Genomic DNA, 21,320 nt, shown 5'->3' on the forward strand with positions numbered 1-21,320 from the left:
TTCACATGTCATATCTCTGATTTTCTTTATCTTCCTGTATCTGATTTTCATAGAGATTACTAGGATTTAGCCACATTTCACTATTTTTAAATGGTTTTACCTTAGGATACTCACTAACATGCTCCAAAAACCACATTTAACAAAGCTGCATGGTGGGATCTGGGGAACACACACACCCACAAACCAATCTACCCTGGCATGATCACAGAATGTCAGAGGGTGGCACCCAGTGATTCACGTGGGGTGGCAGAGGAGCAGGTGGATGTGGAGTACATCTCCCTCCACGGATACATCAGGAATACACCGACAGACACAGAAGTGCATGCAAAATACCAGCTGAGAGCAGGCAGGAGTACCTGACCACCGAAAAGAATATATTGCACCATGCAAAACTCGGTAGGAGGAAGGAACTAGGGAAAAGCAGGAGTGTTAGTAAGACTGGACCTGCCCTTGGCGGGTGGGGAAACTGAAGCAGGGGTCCGATCCCCACATCAGGACAGTTGTCTGAGTCAGAGGAGAAACATTTGAGGCTAAGAGTGAAGTAGCTGATCTGTGGCAGCCTGAATGGAATGAGAATCAGACAGTCCTTGCTGCAGCCATATGTAACATGGACAGGGACGCAGGTCCCCTATCAGGCGTGGCAGCTGTGAGCCAGAGGGTAGGGATTGTGGAGCAATCTCAGGGCGAGGGCTGCTGTTGACTGCAGAGAGAGACAAACCGAGGGGATGTGAGGGAGGAGACTGTGGTGGGAAATGCCTGTGGAGGAAAGCCAGGCAGCCATGGAAGCAAGGTGATACTGCTGAGTCACGCGTAGGGGGTGGAGCCATCACCACAACCTCTCTCTCTTCACACGCCAGCATTGGCAGCTGAACAATAGAGAGGCTGGCCCATCAAATGCCTGACGCACCAAATTACAGAGTAGGACCCCACCCAGAGTGCCCCTTTATGTGCCTGATGCGACTATCTACAGAGGAGGACCCCGAATGGGCAGAGCAGTGGAGAAAGACTAGACAAAGAGGCCTTTTGATTGCCAGCTGCCAGAGGCTAGAAAAAGACTGATAGGGCCATAAGTCCTGCGGCCAACAGAGTCCATGTCCCTGTGGACTTGGCGCCACCAGGGTCCTCATGACCCAAGCAGCTGCGCCACCTTCACGCTCAACCCGCAGTGGTGCAGAACTGCCACAGGCCAAAAAGAAAAAAAAAAGCTTGCATCTATGCATGCAGGGCGCTTCAGTCCTGTCCAATTCTGCGACCCTGTGGACTGTGGCCTAGAAGGGCTTCTTTGTCACGGGGGTTCTCCAGGCAAGAAAGCTGGAGTGGGTTGCCAGACCCTTCTCAGTTCAGTTCAGTTGCTGAGTCATGTTCAGCTCTTTGCAACCCCATGGGCTGCAGCACGCCAGGCTACCCTGTCTATCAACAACTGCTGGAATTTGCTCAAATTCATATCCATCGAGTCAGTGATGACATCGAACCATCTTCTGTGTCGTGCCCTTCTCTTCCTGCCTTCAATCTTTCGCAGCATCAGGGTCTTTTCAAATGAGTCACTACTTTACGTCAGGTGGCCAAAGTATTGGAGCTTCAGCTTCAGAGTCAGTCCTTCCAATGAATATTCAGGACTGATTTCCTTTAGGACTGACTCATTGGAACTCCTTGCAGTCCAAGGGACTCTCAAGAGTCTTCTCCAACACCACAGTTCAAAAGCATCAATTCTTCAGCATTTAGCTTTCTTTATAGTCCAACGCTCATATCCATACATGACTACTAGAAAAACCATAGCCTTGACTAGATGGACCTTTGTCAGCAAAGTAATGTCTCTGCTTTTTAATATGCTGTCTAGGTTTGTCACAACTTTTCTTCTAAGGAGCAAGAGTCTTAACTTCATGACTGCAGTCACCATCAGCAGTGATTTTGGAGCCTAAGAAAATAAAGTCTGTCACTGTTTCCATTGCTTTCCCATCTATTTGCCATGAAGTGATGGGACCAGATGCCATGATCTTAATTTTTTGAATGCTGAGTTTCAAGCCAACTTTTTCACTCTCCTCTTTCACTTTCATCTAGAGGCTCTTCAGACCCTCTTCACTTTCTGACATAAGAGTGGTGTCATCTGCATATCTAAGGTTATTGATATTTCTCCCGGCAATCTTGATTCCAGCTTGTGCTTCATCCAGCCTGGCATTTCTCATGATGTACTCTGCATATAAGTTAAATAAGTAGGGTGACAATATACAGCCTTGACATACTCCTTTTCCTATTTGGAACTAGTCTGTTGTTCCATGTCCAGTTCTAACTGTTGCTTCCTGACCTGCATACAGGTTTCTCAGGAGACAGGTCAGGTGGTCTGGTATTCCCATCTCTTTCAGAATTTTCCAGTTTATTGTGATCCACACAGTCAAAGGCTTTGGCGTAGTCAATAAAGCAGGAGTAGATGTTTTTCTGGAATTCTCTTGCTTTTTCTATGATCCAACAGATATTGGCAATTTGATTTCTGGTTCCTCTGCCTTTTCTAAATCCAGCTTGAACATCCGGAGGTTCACCGTTCACATACTGTTGAAGAGATCTTCAAGAGAATTTTGAGCATTACTTTGCTAGCATGTGGGATGAGTGCAATTGTGTTGTAGTTTGAACATTCTTTGCCATCGTGTTTCTTGGGACTGGAATGAAAACTGAACTTTTCCAGGCCTGTGGCCACTGCTGAGCTTTCCAAATTTGCTGGCATATTGCGTGCAGCACTTTCACAGCATCATATTTTAGTATTTGAAATAGCTCAGCTGGAATTCCATCACCTCCACTAGCTTTGCTTGTAGTGATGCTTCCTAAGGCCCACTTGACTTTGCACTCCAGGATGTCGGGCTCTAGGTGAGTGATCAAACCATCGTGGTTATCTGGGTCATGAAGATCTTTTTTGTATAGCTCTTCTGTGTGCTCCTGCCACCTTTTCTTAATCTCTTCTGCTTCTGTTAGGTCCATACCATTTCTCTCCTTTATTGTGCTCATCTTTGCATGAAATGTTCCCTTGGTGTCTCTAATTTTCTTGAAGTGATCTCTAGTCTTTCCCATTCTATTGTTTTTCTCTATTTCTTTGCACTGATCACTAAGGAAGGCTTTCTTATCTCTCCTTGCTTTTCTTTGGAACTTTTCTTCAGATGGGTATATCTTTCCTTTTCTCCTTTGCCTTTAGCTTTTCTTCTCTTTTTTAATTTTTTAAATTTATTTATTTTAATTGGAGGCTACCTACTGTACAATATTGTAGTGGTTTTTTTCCAGCTATTTGTAAGGCCTCCTTAGACAACCATTTTGTCTTTTTGCATTTATTTTTCTTCTAGAGTACTATATCCTTTTAGAGCACTGTATTTCCTGCTGCCCTAGCCACCAACTCCTCTGAATACTTGGTACTGTCAGAGTCCCTTCAACCCAAGCAGCTGCACCACCTCCACACCTGTCCCTCACAGGGGCAAACCCAAGTCCTCCAGGGCAGCCTCAGGAGCAAACCCCAGTGGACAACCCACATGCTGAGGTGGAAATAAAACCACAACTGAAACCCAGGGGCAGTGTGGCTAAGGAAGAAGACCCAAAACCTTCCCACCAGCTGTACAAGCTGCAGATTAAATCCACACGATCCACTAGGCAGACTCTGTGTCGATGGAATATATAAAAGGACATTTAGAGCTCCCACAAAAGAAAACACACTAGTTCTGATAGCTGTGGACATTGGAGGCAAGAACACAGAGGAGTAGGACCAGATTAGAGTCTGAGCTGCCCCCACAGCAGGTCCAGAGACCAGCACACTGTTGGAGGGCATCCTAGGGAGGTGAGGAGGACTGTAACTCCCAGTGAGGGAAAGGACTCTGACAGCAGTGACTCAAGAAAACATTTATTATTCTTATGTTTTGTCTTGTTCTGTAGTTGCTTCTGAATTGTTTTTTCTTTTTTTTTGGTTTTGATTAGCTTCATTATGTTTTTTCTTTTTCTCCCTACCTCCCCCACCCCGTTGTAGTTGTCGATTTTATTAGCACTATGAAATCTATTTAAGCTTATGAGATTTTTTTTTTCAGTCACACTTTTTATTTCTGTTACAAACTTCTGCCTTTTACAGAACTTTTGCCTTTTGCGGTTCTGTAGTTTTCCTTTTTTTTCCTCTTTAACTTCAATTTTTAAATTTTTTTAAACTTATTATTTTTTCTACATTTATTTCTTTGTTTGCTTTTCCTACTGTTCTTTCCCCCTTGCAGTTAATCTTTAATATATACAAATCTTTATCTGTCTCTATTTAACTTTGCATTTCTATTCTTTCTTTCTTTTCTTTTTCTCACCATAGTTGTTAGGTTTGTTTTCATTGCTATCCCCCAGTTGGTACCTTGCTTTAGTTTTGTTTTCCAGTTTGTGCTTTAGTTAGTTTTGTTCTTAACTGGTGGGTATCATTTTTGGTTTCCTCTGTTCACTGGGTCAGTCTGTTGTACTTTATTTTTGTTGGACTGTTTTGATTTTGCTTATGAATGTGTATATATATGTGTATTGTCCATTATTTTAATTATTATTTGCCTGATTTTGTAATTGCCATTTGTCTGGGGTTCATCTTTGGTTTCTCCTTTTTGGGTATTTGTTTTAATCCCATTTAATGCCATAACCACCCACCTGTGAAACCCCAGTTCCTGGCCAGAGATCAAGCCCCAAGCCTTTGGTGTGGAAGTGCTGACTTCAAGACCCTAGACTACCAGAGAACTCCTAACCCTAGGGAGTATCAAGTAGTGAGAACTCCTGCAAAGGCAACCACTTGTATGCAAGACCTGACACTGCCCAACTATCAGTAGCACCCTATGCAGGGTGCCTCATCCAAACAACAAACAAGAGAAAAATACAAACCCAACCCTCAGCAGACAGGATTACCACCTTACTCAGTCCTGTCCATCAGAGGAAGGGAAAAAAAACTGACTGCCTCCCACCAAAGGCAAGCACAAGTCACACCCTACACAAAGCTGACACAAACCATTGGACCAACCTGATGAGGGCAGAAACCAAAAGAAAAAAAGAATTCAACCTTGAAGCCTTGAAAAAGGAAACCTCAAATATAATAAGTTTAAAAAAAATAATGAAAAGACAGAAGTACTGCACAAATGAAGGAACAAACCAGAAACATACAAGTCCAAATAAATGAAGAGGAAATAAGCAAACTACCTGAAAAAGAATTCAGAATATTGATAATAAAGATGATACAAAACCTTGAAAATAAAATGGAGAAAATGCAAGAATCAATTAACAAAGACCTAGAAGAATTAAAGAATAAACATACAGATACAAACAACACAATTACTGAAATTAAAAATACTCTAGAAGGAATCAATAGCAGAATATCTGAAACAGAAGAATGGATCAGTGAGCTGAAAGATAAAATGGTGGAAATAACTGCTGAAGAGCAGACTAAAGTAAAAAGAATGAAAAGAACTAAAGACAGTCTCAGAGATCTCTGGGACAATATTAAATGCACCAAAATTTGAATTATAGGGATCCCAGAAGAAGAAGAGAAAAAGAAAGGGTATAAGAAAAAATTTTAAGAGACTATAGTCGAAAATTTTCCCAACATGGAAAAGGAAATAGTCAATCAAGTCCAAGAGGTGCAAAGAGTCCCATAAAGGATAAACCCAAGGAAAAACATGCCAAGACACATACTAATCAAACTAACAAAGATTAAACACAAAGAAAGAATATTAAAAGCAGCAAAGGAGAAGCAACAAGTAACATACAAGGGAAACCCCATACATTTAACAGCTGATCTTTCACCAGAAACTCTGCAGGCCAGAAGGGAATGGCAGGATATATTTAAAGTACTGAAAGGGAAAAATCTACAACCAAGATTACTCTGCCTGGCAAGAACTTCATTCAAAATTGATGGAGAAATCAAAAGCTTTACGGACAAGCAAAAGTTAAGAGAATTCAGTACCACTAAATCAGCTTTACAAGAAATGTTAAAGGGACTTATATAGTGAGGAAACACAAAATAAGAAAAAGATATACATAAACAACAAACAATTAAGAAAATGGAAATAGGAACATATATATCAATAATTACTTTAAATTTAAATGAATTAAATGCTCCAACCAAAAGACACAGAATGGATACAAAATCAAGACCCATACATATGCTGTCTATAAGAAACCCACTTCAGACCTAAAGACACATACAGACGGAAAGTGAGAGGATGGAAAAATATATTCCATGCAAATGGGAAGCAAAGGAAAGCTGGAATAGCAATCTTCATATCAGACAAAATAGACCTTGAAATAAAGAATATTATAAGAGATCAGGAAGCATACTACATAATGATCAAGGGATCAATCCAAGAGGAAGACGTAACAATCGTAAATATCTATGCACCCAACACAGGAGCACCTCAATACACAAGACAAACACTAAAAGACATAAAGGGAGAAATCAACAGTAACACAATAATAGCAGGAGACTTTAACACCCCACTTACACCAATGAACAGATCATCAAAACAGAAAATTAATAAGGAAACAGTCTTAATTGATACATTAGATGAGATGGATCTCATTGATGTCTTCAGGACAGTCCATCCAAATGCAGAAGAATACACCTTCTCAAGTGCACATGGAACATTCTCCAGGATAGACCACATCTTGGGTCACAAATCAAACCTCAGGGATTTAAGAAAATTGAAATCATATCAAGCATCTTTTCTGACCACCACTCTATGAGACTAGATATCAATTATAAGAAAAAAAACTAAAAAACACAAACACATGGAGATTAAACAATATATTTCTAAATAAAGAACAGGTTACCGAAGAAATAAAAAGGGAAATAAAAAAATCCTAGAAATAAATAAGAATGAAAACATGACAACCCAAAACCTAAGGGATGCAGCAAAAGTAGTCCTAAAGAGGGAAGTTTATAGCAATACAATCCTTCCTCAAGAAACAAGAAAAACAGTGAACAGACAACCTAACTTTACACCTAAAACAACTGGAAAAAGAAGAACAAAAAAACTCCCCAATCAGCAGAAGGAAAGAAATCACAAAGATCAGAGCAGAAATAAATGAAAAAGAAATGAAAGGAACAATAGTAAAAATTAATAAAACTACAAGCTTATTCTTTGAGGAGATAAACAAAATTGATAAACCGTTAGCCAGACTCATGAAGAAAAAAAGAGAGAAGAAACAAATCAACAAAATTAGAAATGAAAAAGGAGAGGTTATGACAATGCAGAAATACAAAGAGTTATAAGAGACTATTATAAGCAACTATATGGCAATAAAATGGATAAACTGGAAGAAATGGACAGATTCTTAGAAAAGTTCAATCTTCCAAGACTGAACCAGAAGAAATAGAAATAATGAACAACCCAATTACAAGCACTGAAATCAAAACTGTGATCAAAAATCTCCCAAAAAACAAAGCCCAGGACCAGATGGCTTCACAGGTGAATTCTAATCAAACACATAGAGAAGAGCTAATACTTATTCTTCTAAAACTCTTTCAAAAAATTGCAGAGGAAGGAACACTTCCAAACTCATTCTATGAGGCCACCATCACCCTGATACCAAAACCAGACAAAGAAAACTACAGGCCAATATCACTGATGAAAATAGATACAAAAATCCTTGACAAATTCTAGCAAACAGAATTCAATGACACATTAAAAAGCTCATAACCATAATCACGTTGGGTTTATTCCAGGGATGCAAGGATTCTTCCGTGCACACAAATCAATCAATGTGATACACCATATTAACAAACTGAAAGATAAAAACCATATGATAATCTCAATAGATGCAGAAAAAGCCTTTGACAAAATTCAGCACTCATTTATGATTAAAACTCTTCAAAAAGTGGGCACAGAAGGAACCTACCACAACACAGTAAAGGCCATATATGATAAGCCTACAGCAAATATTCTCAATAGTGAAAAACTAAAAGCATCCCCCCTAAGATCAGGAACAAGGCAAGGTGTGCACTCTCACCACTATTATTCAACATAGTTTTGGAAGTCCTAGCTACAGCAATCAGAGAAGAAAAAGAAATAAAAGGAATTCAAATCGGAAAAAAAGAAGTAAATCTGTCACTGTTTGCAGATGACATGACACTACACACAGAAAACCCTAAAGATACTATCAGAAAATTACTAAAGCTAATCAGTGAATTTAGCAAAGTCATAGGATACAAACTCTATACAGAAATCACTTGCATTCATATATACTAACAATGAAAAATCAGAAAGAGAAATTAAGGAGTCAATCCCATTCACCATTGCAACAAAAATAATAAAATATCTAGGAATAAACCTACCTAAGGCGACAAAATAACTGTATAGAGAAAATTATAACACACTGATGAAAGAAATCAAAGACAACATAAACAGATGGGGAGATATTCCATGTTCCTGGGTAGAAAGAATCAGTATTGTGAAAATGACTATACTACAAAATGCACTCTACAGATTCAATATGATCCCTGTCAAATTACCAATGATATTTTTCACAGAACTAGAACAAAAAATTTCACAATTCATATGGAAACACAAAAGACCCCGAATAGCCAAAGCAGTCTTGAGAAAGAAGAATGGAGCTGGAGTAATCAAACTACCTGACTTCAGATTATACTACAAAGCTACAGTCATCAAGACAGTATGGTACTGGCACAAACACATACATATAGACCAATGGAGCAAGATAGAAAGCCCATAAATAAACCCATGCACCTATGGGTACCTTATTTTTGACAAAGGAGGCAAGAATATACAATGGGGAAAAGATAGCCTCTTCAGTAAGTAGTGCTGGGAAACTGGACAGTTACATGTAAAAGAATGAAATTAGAACACTTTTTAACACCATACACAAAGATAAACTCAAAACTGATTAAAACCTACATGCAAGATCAGAAACTATAAAACTCTTAGAGGAAAACATAAGCAGAACACTCAATGACATAAATCAAAGCAAGATCTTCTATGACCCACCTCTTGGAGTAATGGAAATAAAAACAAAAGTAAACAAGTGGGGCCTAGTTAAACTTAAAAGCTTTTGCATAGCAAAGGAAACTATAAGCAAGGTGAAAAGACACCCCTCAGAATAGGAGGAAATAACAGCAAATGAAACAACTGACAAAAGATTAATTTCCAAAATATACAAGCAGCTCATACAACTCAATGCCAGAAAAACAAACAACCCAATCAAAAAGTGGGGAAAAGACCCAAACAGACATTTCTCCAAAGAAGACATACAGATGGCTAACAAAACACATGAAAAGATGCTCAACATTGCTCATTATTAGAGAAATCAAATCAAAACTACAGTAGGATATCAACTCACACCAATCAGAATGGCCATCATCAAAAAGTCTACAAACAATAAAATCTGGAGAAGGTGTGGAGAAAAGGGAACACTCTTGCACTGTTGGTGGGAATGTAAATTGATAGAGCCACTATGGAAGATGGTATGCAGATTCCTTAAAAAAAAACTTGGAATAAAAAAAAAAAATCACCATATGACCCAGCAATCCCACTCCTAGGCTTATACCCCTGAGGAAACCAAAACTGAAAGAGACACATAAACTCCGATGTTCATTGCAGCACCATTTACAATTGCTAGAACATGGAAGCAACCTAGATGTCCATCAACAGATGAATGGATAAAGAAGTTGTAGTACATATACACAATGGAATACTACTCAGCCATAGAAAGAAACGCATTTGAGTCGGTTCTGATGAGGTGGATGAACCTAGAGCCTATTATAGAGTGAAGTAAGTCAAAAAGAGAAAGATAAATATCGTACACTAACATATGTATATGCAATTTAGAAAGATGGTACTGATGAACCTATTTGCAGGGTAGCAATGGAGACACAGACATAGAGAACAGACTTATGGACACAGGGAGAGGGGAGGAGAGGGTGAGATGTATGGAAAGAGTAACACGAAAACTTACATTACCACATGTAAAATAGATAGCCAATGGGAATTTTCTGTATGTCTCAGGGAACTCAAACAGGGACTCTGTATCAACCTAGAGGGGTGGGATGGGGCAGGAGATCAGAGGGAGATTCAAGAGAGAGGGGACATATGTATACCTATGGCTGATTCATGTTGATGTTTGACAGAAAACAACGAAACTCTACAAAGCAATTATCTTTCAATTAAAAAATAAATGATTTTTTTAAGAAAAAGAAATGTGGGATGGCAGGCCATCTCTATATTGGCATGAAGACTCCCTTCCCAGAAGAGTAACCTAATTTTTTAGACGGTCCTGTGCATGAGGTACAAGGCACGAGGCAGAGACACTTACTGACCACTATGAAAATGCAATAAAATAAAGACTGCTTTGCCAGTCAGAGGCTGCTAGGGCAGTAACTCCTCATTAGCAATGCCAGCTGACGTGGCAGCTGTGACTTTTTCCTTTCCATTTCTAAACTCATCAATGTAACACCGACAGGAATACTGACATGGAACACAGAGTCTGTTGGGAGACAAAGGCAACATCATCTTTGATCTAAGATCACCCAAAGTAGCACAAGCGACTTCTATCAATCATCCTCTGTTTCTTCCCTTTGCAAGTAACTGACAATAAAACATGTCTATTTTTTTCTATCTATGGCCAACTGGAGCTTCTATATCCAGGCAAAGGAAGGAAGGACCTCTCAGAAACCTCAAATTTTGTAATTCAAAGTTCACTCCTGAGAGAAGGCCAACAAGGATTGTGTGGCCAATCTTTCCCCTGATCCAAGATCCTTCAAACTGAAACATCACTGGTCAACCGGGACCGGCATGACGGACTGGAAGAGGGCATGTGCTAGTTTCCAGAAAAGACAGATGATGGGAAGAAAGTAAGCTATCTCCAAGCCTACCTCAGCCCCCAGGCATCAGGGAAAGGCAGGGTCCTGGCAGCAGGAACACGAGAAAGGTTCTGGGCAGGTGCTAAGACACTGTGATTGAGCCTCACTGCCTGGAAACAGATGGACAGAAACCATCCCTCCTCTTTGCAAGTGCACCCTCCCTTTACATGCTCCCCCAGCCAAAATGGGGACCAAGTTGGGACATGGGAGACAGGAAGGCTGGAAGAGATGGAGGATCCAGGCAAGTGCACACACATCTGGTGAGGCAGGTAGCCAGTCCCCTCATCACCTGCACACAGGCTAGCTCAGCATCCTCCTCAAGGACTGACCTGTGACGTCCAGGTGGAAGGAGACCTTCTGGCCCCCGGCCTCACAGCTGTACTCCCCGGCATCTGCCTTGCCCGCCTGCTGCACCACCAGCTTCCGGGTGCAGCCCTTGGCCTCCACATGCACTTTCGAGCTTGAACTCAGCTTCTTGCCATCCTTGTACCACGTCACCTCCGTCTGGGCCTGGGCCACCTCGCAGCTCAGCGTGGCACTCGTTCCCGCCATGGCCTGCACTTCACTGCGTGCCAGCTGTTCCTTGGCAAACACCACCGAGGGCTCTGGGGACAGAGAGGGATACACAGGGTCAGAGACACCATCTCAGTCAAGAGGGCAGCCCCGGGCAAAGAAGACCTGGATGGGAAGGTGGTAGGGGGCTGGGTAGAAGGATGGTAGAGTGGAGACTTCTCCAGGCTCTGCACCAGCCCTGTGCCCTGCAGAAGTCTCCGTGCCTTTCTCAGTAAGTGACACAATTTACACATTCTCCCACAGGTCCCTAGAAGCAAGTCCCGGGTGGGAGGTGCTGAGAACAGACTTGTTCTCTGCTCATGGCATCTGCAGATCTCAAGGCAACTATTCCCCATCCTTTCTAGATGGTGCCCCTGTCTTCTCCATACTATTATGCAGGAACTTTTCACCTGCAGTCCATGGAGATGGCTGAGGCTCGATGCCCTTGCCTACTATTGTCAGCTGGTGGCAATCTGGGGGAGTGCTTGCACCTCCCCATGGCTTTCTTTGTCATTGTCTGAGGAGTGAAGAAGCGTAGCACCTTCCCCTTAGGACTGGGTTTGCCATTACTGTTTTCTTCTTCCTGGTGACACTAGTCAAATCTTTTGCCCACTTGCCAATAGTAGGCTCTCTCTTTTGTTGATTCAACTCTGGCCAATTTTTATACATTTACGTGCCAGAGAATGAGAAACAGGTAAATTTTAAGGATATTCCTAACCATGTGACTCGTATATTCACTCTCTGATCCAGTCCTCTGTTAAGTCAAAGTTTTTCCTACCAATAGTGTGACAATGTCCATTTCTTCCCTTTGAGTTTAGAGCACTTGTGTTCTACCTAAGAAATCTTTCCTTACCCTAAGTCTTTGAAGAAACCATGTTATTATCTGAGGGTTCTTTTGGCTTTATCCTTTACTCTGAGGTTTCTAACCCACCCTGAGCTGGCTTCTGTGTATGGTGTGAATTGTTAGTACAATTTAAGTGCTCTGTGTGGTTCAGTGATCCAGCCACCATTTCTTTCTACAACATCCTCCCTCGACTTCTTGAATAGACAACACGGTAACAATCGAAAGGTATTGGGCGAGGGAGGGGTGGTGGGGCAGGGAAGTCATTTATGAACTGTTTCTGAACTCAGTTTTCGGTTCCTCCAATGTGGTAACTGTCCCTGCACTGGGACCCCTTGTCTTGAGAACTGCAGCCTTATGATAATTCTTGACATCACGTCCCAGTAAAGACTCCCACTCTGATTTTCTACAAGAAAACAACACATTGGCTGCACCTTACCTTTGGATCTGCCTGTTTTTCTTTCATCTGACCCACCCCCCAAAAAACTGGTTTGGATTTTGATTGTTAATAAACATCTTTGATTTTTTTCCCTTGAATTTCTAGTCATCTATTTCAGCCTCTGATTGCCTCTCCAGAATCTGGAATAGGGTCTCACACACAGACCCTGAGCAACTTTCATCAGGCCTGGAAATTAGAAACAAGATACAACTGTGCTAGTCTAACTCTTCCACACAAATTTAATTTTCCAAGTGGTCCCTGCCAGGACTCAGATGTACAAATAATTTCTGCATACTGATTTTTTTACACACTTATCTTACTCAAGAAACAGATGCAACCTAATCATTTATCTCTGCAATTGTCTGAGTTGATCATCACATCATCACCAAATCCCATCTTTAGTTTTTCAAAACTCTTTGCCAATGATTTTATTCTCCTCCTTACTGAACTCAGTGGGTAGAGTGGCCTGAGTGTGCCGTCCCTCACATCAAAGATTTCCAGGTATACCATAAGTGGGATGTTGTTGTTGTTGCCAGAATGCAATAACATTAAAAAGAAGATATCTTTTATATAGGTAACTAAGAATTTTATGACAGAAACTGATGCTCAATTTTATCAAACATTTTGTCTCAGTGTAAGACATGCAAGTTTAATCAACCATTTGATTCTGTGCTCACGGAGATGATCTTTTTGCATTCAATCCAATGTCAAGCTTTCCATCTATCAATGTTGTCAATGTTAATACAACATGCACTCCTGAACTATGACTTTCACCACTGATCTCTACCGCTGGATACACTGCTGAATTCATTTTGTTAACATTTAATTCATAATTCTGATCCTCGCAGTAGATTGGTCTGGTATTTCATCCCCCCTTTGGCTTTCTGGAGAGATTTCAGTATCAATGTTATGTTCTGTACATGAAGACAGTTATGGAGGGTATCTCATTCTTCTCTCTCTAGGACCATCTCCAAGTATGGAATAACAATTTCCTGAATATTTTATACAGTTTACCAGAGAACTACAAGGCTGACAAACCTTTCATTATTTGTCCTATTGATTACAAGTCATCCAATTCCTTGAGTTTTCTCTTATCTTTGCATGTCTGATTTTCATATATTTTACTAGGTTTTAGACACATTTTACAATTTTTCAAAGGTTTTTACCCTGAAGTACTCTTCAATGTGCTTCAAAAACCACATTCTACAAAGATGCATGGTGGAATCTGGGGTATAGACACACCCACATATTCTGCTGCACTGGCATGGCCTCAAACTCTTAGGGGTTGCCACCCAGGAGTCAATGTGGCAGGGAAGCCCACCCCTATTCTGCATGAAGACTCTCCTCCCAGAAGAAGAATAATCTGATTTCTTAGACTGCCCGATGTTTCAGCCATGAGAAACAGACACTCACTGACCACTGGGAAAATGCAAGGAAATAAACACTGCTTTGCCAGTCAGAGGCTTGCAGGACAGTAACTTCTTCTTAACAATCCACACTGATGAGGTAGAAATGACTTTTTCCTTTCCATTCCTAAATTCATCAATGTAATTCCAAGAGGAATACTGACCTGAAACATTCAACCTTTTTCAAAACAAAGGAAAATCATATTTTATCTAAGAAGATCACCCTAAATAGCACAGGTGACTCTCTACCATCATCATTTCTTTCTTCCTTTCACAAGGAAATGACAACAAAAAGCAGCCTATTTCTTGGTATGTACCAGCAACTAGACCTTCTCTATAGGGGAAAAGGAATGAAGGGCATCCCAGAAACCTCAAATTTCATCATCCAAAGTTTACTCCTAAGAGAATACCCAATATTTTCCTTAATCCAGGATCGACCAAATTGAAACACTCCTGGCCAGCTGAGACCAGCATGAGGTTATAGATGAGGGTGAGTACTAGTTCTCAGGAAAGACATATGATGGGAGGAAAGTCAATCATACCCCAGGCCTACCTCAGCCCCCAAACATCAGGGAGAGCCAGGGTCCTAACACCAGGAACAACAGGAGGGTTCTGGGCAGGTGTTAATAAGACAGTGTGACTGAGCCTCATTGCCAGGAAACAGATGGACACAAACAGGTCCTCTTCTTTCCACGAGAACCCTCCCCATCCAACCTTCCCTGGAGCCAAAATGGTATCAAGATGGGACATAGAAGGTGTGAAGTCCTAAAGGTTACAGGCAACTACACATGTCTGGTGAGGCCGGGAGCCAGTCCCCTCATCACCTGCACACAGGCTAGCTCAGCATCCTCCTCAAGGACTGACCTGTGACGTCCAGGTGGAAGGAGACCTTCTGGCCCCCGGCCTCGCAGCTGTACTCCCCAGCGTCCGCCTTGCCCGCCTGCTGCACCACCAGCCGCCGCCCACGGCCCGTGGCCTCCACACGCACTTTTGAGCTTGAACTCAGCTTCTTGCCGTCCTTGTACCATGTCACCTCCGTCTGGGCCTGGGCCACCTCGCAGCTCAGCGTGGCACTCGCCCCCGCCATGGCCTGCACTTCACTGCGCGCCGGCTGCTCCTTGGCAAACACCACTGAGGGCTCTGGGGACAGAGGGATACACAGGGTCAGAGACCCCATCTCAGTCAGGAAGGCAGCCCCGGGCAAAGAAGACCTGGATGGGGAGTTAGTTGTGGGTGGGGTAAGAAGGAGCAACAGAGCTAGAGACTTCTCCAGGCTCTACACCAGCCCTGTGCTCTGCCAAGGTCACCCAAACTTTCTCAGCAACAGGTAGCATAATTTATGAATTCTTCTCTGGGTCCATCCATGTGAGCTATTGCAGGATGGGGTGGCCACTGGAACAGACTTGTTCCCTGCTCATGGTATCTGACATGTGTTCCCCAACCTTCCCAGATGGTATCAGTCCTTTCCATAACATTATCCTTGGAACTTTTCACCTGCAGTCCATTTAGATGTCTGAGGCTGGCACCTTTACCTACTCTTACCATTGTCAACGGGGGCAATCTGGGGAGAGTGCTTCCTCCTCCCTGTGGCTTTCTCTGTCATTGTCTGAGGAATGAAGAAGCAAGCACCTTTTCCCCTGAGCACTGGGTTCACCATTATTGTTTTTTCTTCCTGGTGACACTATTCAGATCTTTTGCCCACTTACTAATAGGATGGGAACTGTGGGGTCGTGATGGGGGCATTCCTAGATGAAGCCCCGCCTTCCCCACAGAAATGCGCATGTTCTCATCTCAGTGAACAGGACTTGCTGAAGCTCCACTCTTGCCCACTCTCGTGTTGGCCATCTGGTGGGAGTGAGTGCATCTCCTGTGGCGTTCTTTTGCATTTTTCTCATGACACAAAGTAAAGAACTCTGTGATATTTTTGATCATTGGTATTTGCTCTTCTGCATCGTCGCTGTTCAAAGATTTTGCCCTATTTTCAATAGCATCTTCTGTCGTTTTGAGGACATTTTTATATATTTAAATGCAAGGCACTGACAAGTATGTATTTACTAAATATCTTCCACATCTGTGTGGTTTGCTCTTTAGTCTCTTATACTATCTTCTGATGAATCTTCATGGTTTTAGTAAAGTATTTCAAATGTGTTTCATTATGGCTAGTACACTTGTATTCTAAGAAATCATTCTTTATCCTAAAGTAGTTTACATCTATGATTTTCCCTTCTATTCTGTGGTCTCTAACACAACTAACACAACAGGAGTTGGCTGTGTATAGTATGACTTACTGGTCTAATCTCTTCTCTATGTGGTTAAATGGTTCAAGTATCACTTATGAAAACTATGTTGCCTCTCTGCCTTGCACCATTCCATAATTTTTAAAAAGGAGAAGGGAAATGTGGTCATTCAGGTCTGTGTCTGAAATCACTCTTCAGATCCTTTGGCCTGTGTGTCTATCTTTGCAACAAGACACTATTATATTCATTACTATAGCTTTATAATAGTCTTGATATTTGGTAATATCACCAAATATTTGTTCTTCAAGAGTGCATTGACTGTACATGGTCTTTGCAATTTACTTGTCAATTTTCAAAGTCCCCTCCAAACAAACTTTTTTTTGGATTTTAATTTGCATTGAACATTTTCTATTCCGTAGATTTCTGCCAAACTATTTAGAACTTCTTGACTGTCTCTCAAAAATATTCTAATAATCCTCCCCACCACAGAGCCTCTCAGAACCTTTTATTAGACTTGTAATTAAAAAAATGATTGCTTTGATGCTATTGTAACTCTCAGAATTTCATTTTCAACACATTTGTTGCTACTGTTAGACACAGAAGTTTGTTTTCTTCATACTAACTTTTTCCACAGTAATCATTCTTAACTATCCTATTGTCTCATAACTTAACTTTGGGTAAATCATATTATCTGTGAATTCCACTTTGTTTATTCACACTTTTATATTACTTTATTTTGTCCCTAACTGTGCTGGAAAATGTTGGATAAAAGCAGTAACAGTGGGTTTCCTTGTCTAGTTCTCTATCTCACAAGCAAAGCTTTCAAACTTTCACTTTTTTGTGTGCAATTAGCTGGATTGCCTGCAGAGTTGTTGATCAAATTAAGAAAGAATTGTTTTATTTATAATTCGTGAAGAATTTTATGGCAAAAATTGATGCAAACTTCATTAAACATTTTTTCTCTATTTATAATGCCAAATCTCATCCAATACGTTATTCTGCATGTCATGAACAGAATGTTTTGCTAAAAATCTTGCACTTCTGGACTATGACTTTCATCACAGCGTATCACTAGTTATCCTCTTTTTTTTTTTTTCATGAAATTTACACTTTAATGTTCAAAAGGATAGATAAGAAATAATATTTACCCTGTTATTTTTTTAGTACTCTATATTGTGTGTTCTCAGGGTTTATGCAAACACAATATATTAAATCTTACAGATACTGAAAAATGCTTTTGAAATAGTATTAATATTTTCTTGAAATGGTAAAAAAAACAGTAATAATCAAAAGTAAATGAAGACTTGCTTATTTTATGGTAATAATGCTTAGAAAATATTTTAAATGTATATAGCAGTTAAAATATTGTTTACTGATCTTTTTATCAACATATTCCATTAGCATTATATTTTTTATTGAAAACTTGAATAATTGCATACACAGAAAAGTGTACAGTTCATAATTGTAAAGCTTGATGAACTTTCACAAAGTGAATTCACCTGTTAAGCAATCACCTAGATCAAGAAACAACATACTTACCAGAACCCTCAAAGCTCCCTTATATTTCTTTCCTGTTACAAGTCCTCTTGCCAAGGGTAACCAGTATTCTTATTTCTAAATCTACATAGATTCATTTTGCCAGTTCTATAATTCTGTCCAGATTTAATCATTGTGTTTGTTTTCTTAAATTCAATGTTATCATCTTAAGAGAAATTCTGTTGTACTAATAATTATCAAATGTCACTACATAGCTGCTTGGCTCAACTCATTGTGACCCCATGGACTGTAGCCTGTCAGGCTCCTCTGTCCATGGAATTCTCCAGGCAAGAATGCTGCAGTGGGTAACCATTCCCTTCTCCAGGAGATCTTCCTGACCCAGGGATTGAACCCTGGTCTCACACATTACAGGTAGATTCTTTACCATGTGATCCACCAGGGAAGCCCTATATACTAGAAATCCATGTGTAGTATGAGGTATCTTGAGAGAATGAGAGACTTGCACAATGCAAATTAGCTGACAATCATTACTTTGTATCTTTTAATATAATGTAACATATTATGGTTCACGTTTTGCTCTACTTAATAAATATGTGTACTTTGTAATTTAGTGTTAATTAAACTAACTTTCACAAAGTGTTCAAGTAACTTAAAAAGAACCAGGTAAAGAAAAATAATAATAATACTGAGGATACAATATGTAACAATGCTACTTAATTTAACATTTCTTTTTTAATTTATTTTAGTTGGGGGCTAACCACCCCACAATATTGCAGTGGTTTTCGCCATACATTGACATGAATCAGCCATGGGTCTATAATTTAGACCTTCACACTCAAAATGACACCCACTGAAAGAAAAAGAGAGCTACAAAGTATTGGAGCCGCTGGGAAAGTAACTAAGAAAGGAAAATTCTCCTTTAGTTTAGGGTCTGAGTTTAAAAAATAAACAGTCCCCTGAGAATTTAAAATCACTGCTCTAGCCAGAAATTATTGCATAATATGTATTATCACATTACTTGGACATTATTATAACCTGGTCCTGTCGAATGAGGTGGCCCCATGCAGTAGAAGGGGGATACTTTCAGATATATCTAACAACATTCTCACTAACAGAGCTTCAGATAAATGCTTCTTTCAAAAAGAATACCACTAAAACCAAAACAAACAACCATGAGAGTCAAACAAAACCAAGAAATGCCCAATTAGACATATAAGGACTTCAAACAGAATGATCAAAAAGGTAAAATAAGACAGATTTAAAATCATTTAAAACTAAAAGACCTAAAATCTAAGAATCAGTTCAGATCATTTGCTCAGTTGTGTCCAATTCTTTGCAACCCCATGGATTGCAGAATACCAGGCTTCCCTGTCCATCAACAACTCCCAGAGCATGCTCAAACTCATGTCCATTGGGTCGGTGATGCCATCCAACCTCTTCATTTTCTGTCATCCCCTTCTCTTCACGCCTTCAATATTTCCCAGCATCAGGGTCTTTTCAAATGAGTCAATTCTTCACATCAGGTAGCCAAAGTATTGGAGCTTAAGCTCCAGCATCAGTTCTTCCAATGAATAGTCAGGAATGATTTTCTTTAGGACTGACTGGTTGATCTCCTTGCTGTCCAAGGAACCTGCAACAGTCTTCTCCAATACCACAGTTCAAAAGCATCAATTCGTTGGCCCTCAGCTTTATCTATGGTCCAACTCTCACATCCATTCGTGACTAATGGAAAAACCAGAGCTTTCACTAGACAGATATCTGTTGGCAAAGTAAGATCTTTGCTTTTTAATATGTTGTCTAGGTTGGTCATAGCTTTTCTTCCAAGGACCAGGCATCTTTTAATTTTCATGGCTGCAGTCACTCTGTGCAGTGATTTTGGAGCCCAAGAAAATAAATTCTGTCACTGTTTCCATTGTTTCCCCATCTATTTGTCATGAAGTAATGGGACCGGATGCCATGATATTAGTTTTTTGAATGTTGAGTTTTAACATGAGTTCAGCTTTTTAACTCTCCTCTTTCACTTTCATGAAGAGGCTCTTTAGTTACTCTTCCCTTTCTGCCATAAGGGAGGTGTCATCTACGTATCTGAGTTTACTGATATTTCTCCCCGCAATCGTGATTCCAGTTTGTACTTCATCCAGCCAAGCATTTCACATGCTGTACTCTGCAAATCAGTTAAATAAACACAGTGACAAAATACAGCCTTGACATTTATTTTCCTTTCCAAGTTTGGAACCAGTCCTTTGTTCCATGTACAGTTCTAACTGTTGCTTCTTGACCTGCATACAGATTTCTCAGGAGGCAGGTCAGGTGGTCTGGTATTTTCATCTCTTGAAGAATTTTCCAGAGTTTGTTGTGATCCACACAGTTAAAGGCTTTAGCGTACTCAGTGAAGCAGAAGTAGATGTTTTTCTGGAACTCTCTTGCTTTTTCTATGATCCAACAGACGTTGGTAATTTGATCTCTGGTTCCTCTGCCTTTTCTAAAACCAGCTTGAACATCTGGAAGTTCTGGTTCACACACTGTTGAAGCCTAGCTTGGAGAATTTTCAGCATTACTTTACAAGTGTATGAGATGAGTGCAATTGTGCAATAATTTAAACATTTTTGACATTGCCTTTCTTTGGGATTGGAATGAAAACTGACCTTTTCCAGTCCTGTGGCCACTGCTGAGTTTTCCCAATTTGCTGGCATATTCAGTGCAGCACTTTCACTGCATCTATCTTTTAGGATTTCAAGTAGCTCAGCTGGAATTCCATCACCTCCACTAGCTTTGTCTGTAGCGATGCTTCCTAAGGCCCACTTGACTTCGGACTCCAGGATGTCTGGCTCTAGGCGAGTGGTCATATCACCATGGTTATCTGGGTCATTAAAATCTTTTTAGTATAGTTCTTCTGTGTATTCTTACCATTACCTCTTCTTAATATCTTCTGCTTCTCTTAGGTCCATAGCTTTCTGTCCTTTATTGTGTCCATCTTTGCATGAAATGTTCCCTTGGTATCTGTCAGTTTCCTGAAGAGAGCTCTAGTCTTTCCCATTTTATTATTTTCTTCTATTTCTCTGCATTGATCACTTAGGAAGGCTTTCTTATCTCTCTCCTTGATATTCTTTGGAACTCTGCATTCAGATGGCTATATCTTTCCTTTTCTCCTTTGCCTTTCCTTCTCTTCTTTTCTCAGCTATTTGTAAGGCCTGCTCAGACAACCATTTTGCCCTTTGGCATTTCTTTTTCTTGGGGATGGTATTGATCACAGTCTCCTGTACAATGTTACGAACCTCCGTCCATAGTTCTTCAGGCACTCTGTCTATATCAGATCTAATCCTTTGAATCTATTTGTCACTTCCACTGTATAATTAGTTATGGAAGCTGAGACGTCCCAAGATCTGCAGTCGGCAAGCTGGAGACCCAGGAGAGCCAATGGTATAGTTTCAGTCTGAATCAGAAGGCTTAAGCAGCAGGCAAGCTGATGGTATGAGTTCCAATATGAGTCCTAGTCTGAAGG

The 21,320-nt window shown here is 40.5% G+C and overlaps 1 protein-coding gene across 2 annotated transcripts in view; it reads right to left on the reverse strand.

Moving 5' to 3' along the window:
* Positions 1 to 21,320, reverse strand: part of OBSCN (obscurin, cytoskeletal calmodulin and titin-interacting RhoGEF) — a 237,167-nt gene that overhangs the window by 145,805 nt on the left and 70,042 nt on the right. For both annotated transcript variants that reach the window (XM_081497755.1, XM_081497754.1), the window contains exons 14-15: positions 14,949 to 15,224; positions 11,176 to 11,451 (exon numbers count right to left, since the gene is read on the reverse strand). In XM_081497755.1, coding sequence (XP_081353881.1) covers positions 11,176 to 11,451; positions 14,949 to 15,224 — 552 coding nt within the window. The remainder of the gene's footprint in view (positions 1 to 11,175; positions 11,452 to 14,948; positions 15,225 to 21,320) is intronic.

Source organism: Giraffa tippelskirchi, chromosome 6 (assembly GCF_054371585.1).
Source record: "Giraffa tippelskirchi isolate mGirTip1 chromosome 6, T2T-mGirTip1v1.2.pri, whole genome shotgun sequence".
NCBI classification, from domain to species: domain Eukaryota; kingdom Metazoa; phylum Chordata; class Mammalia; order Artiodactyla; family Giraffidae; genus Giraffa; species Giraffa tippelskirchi.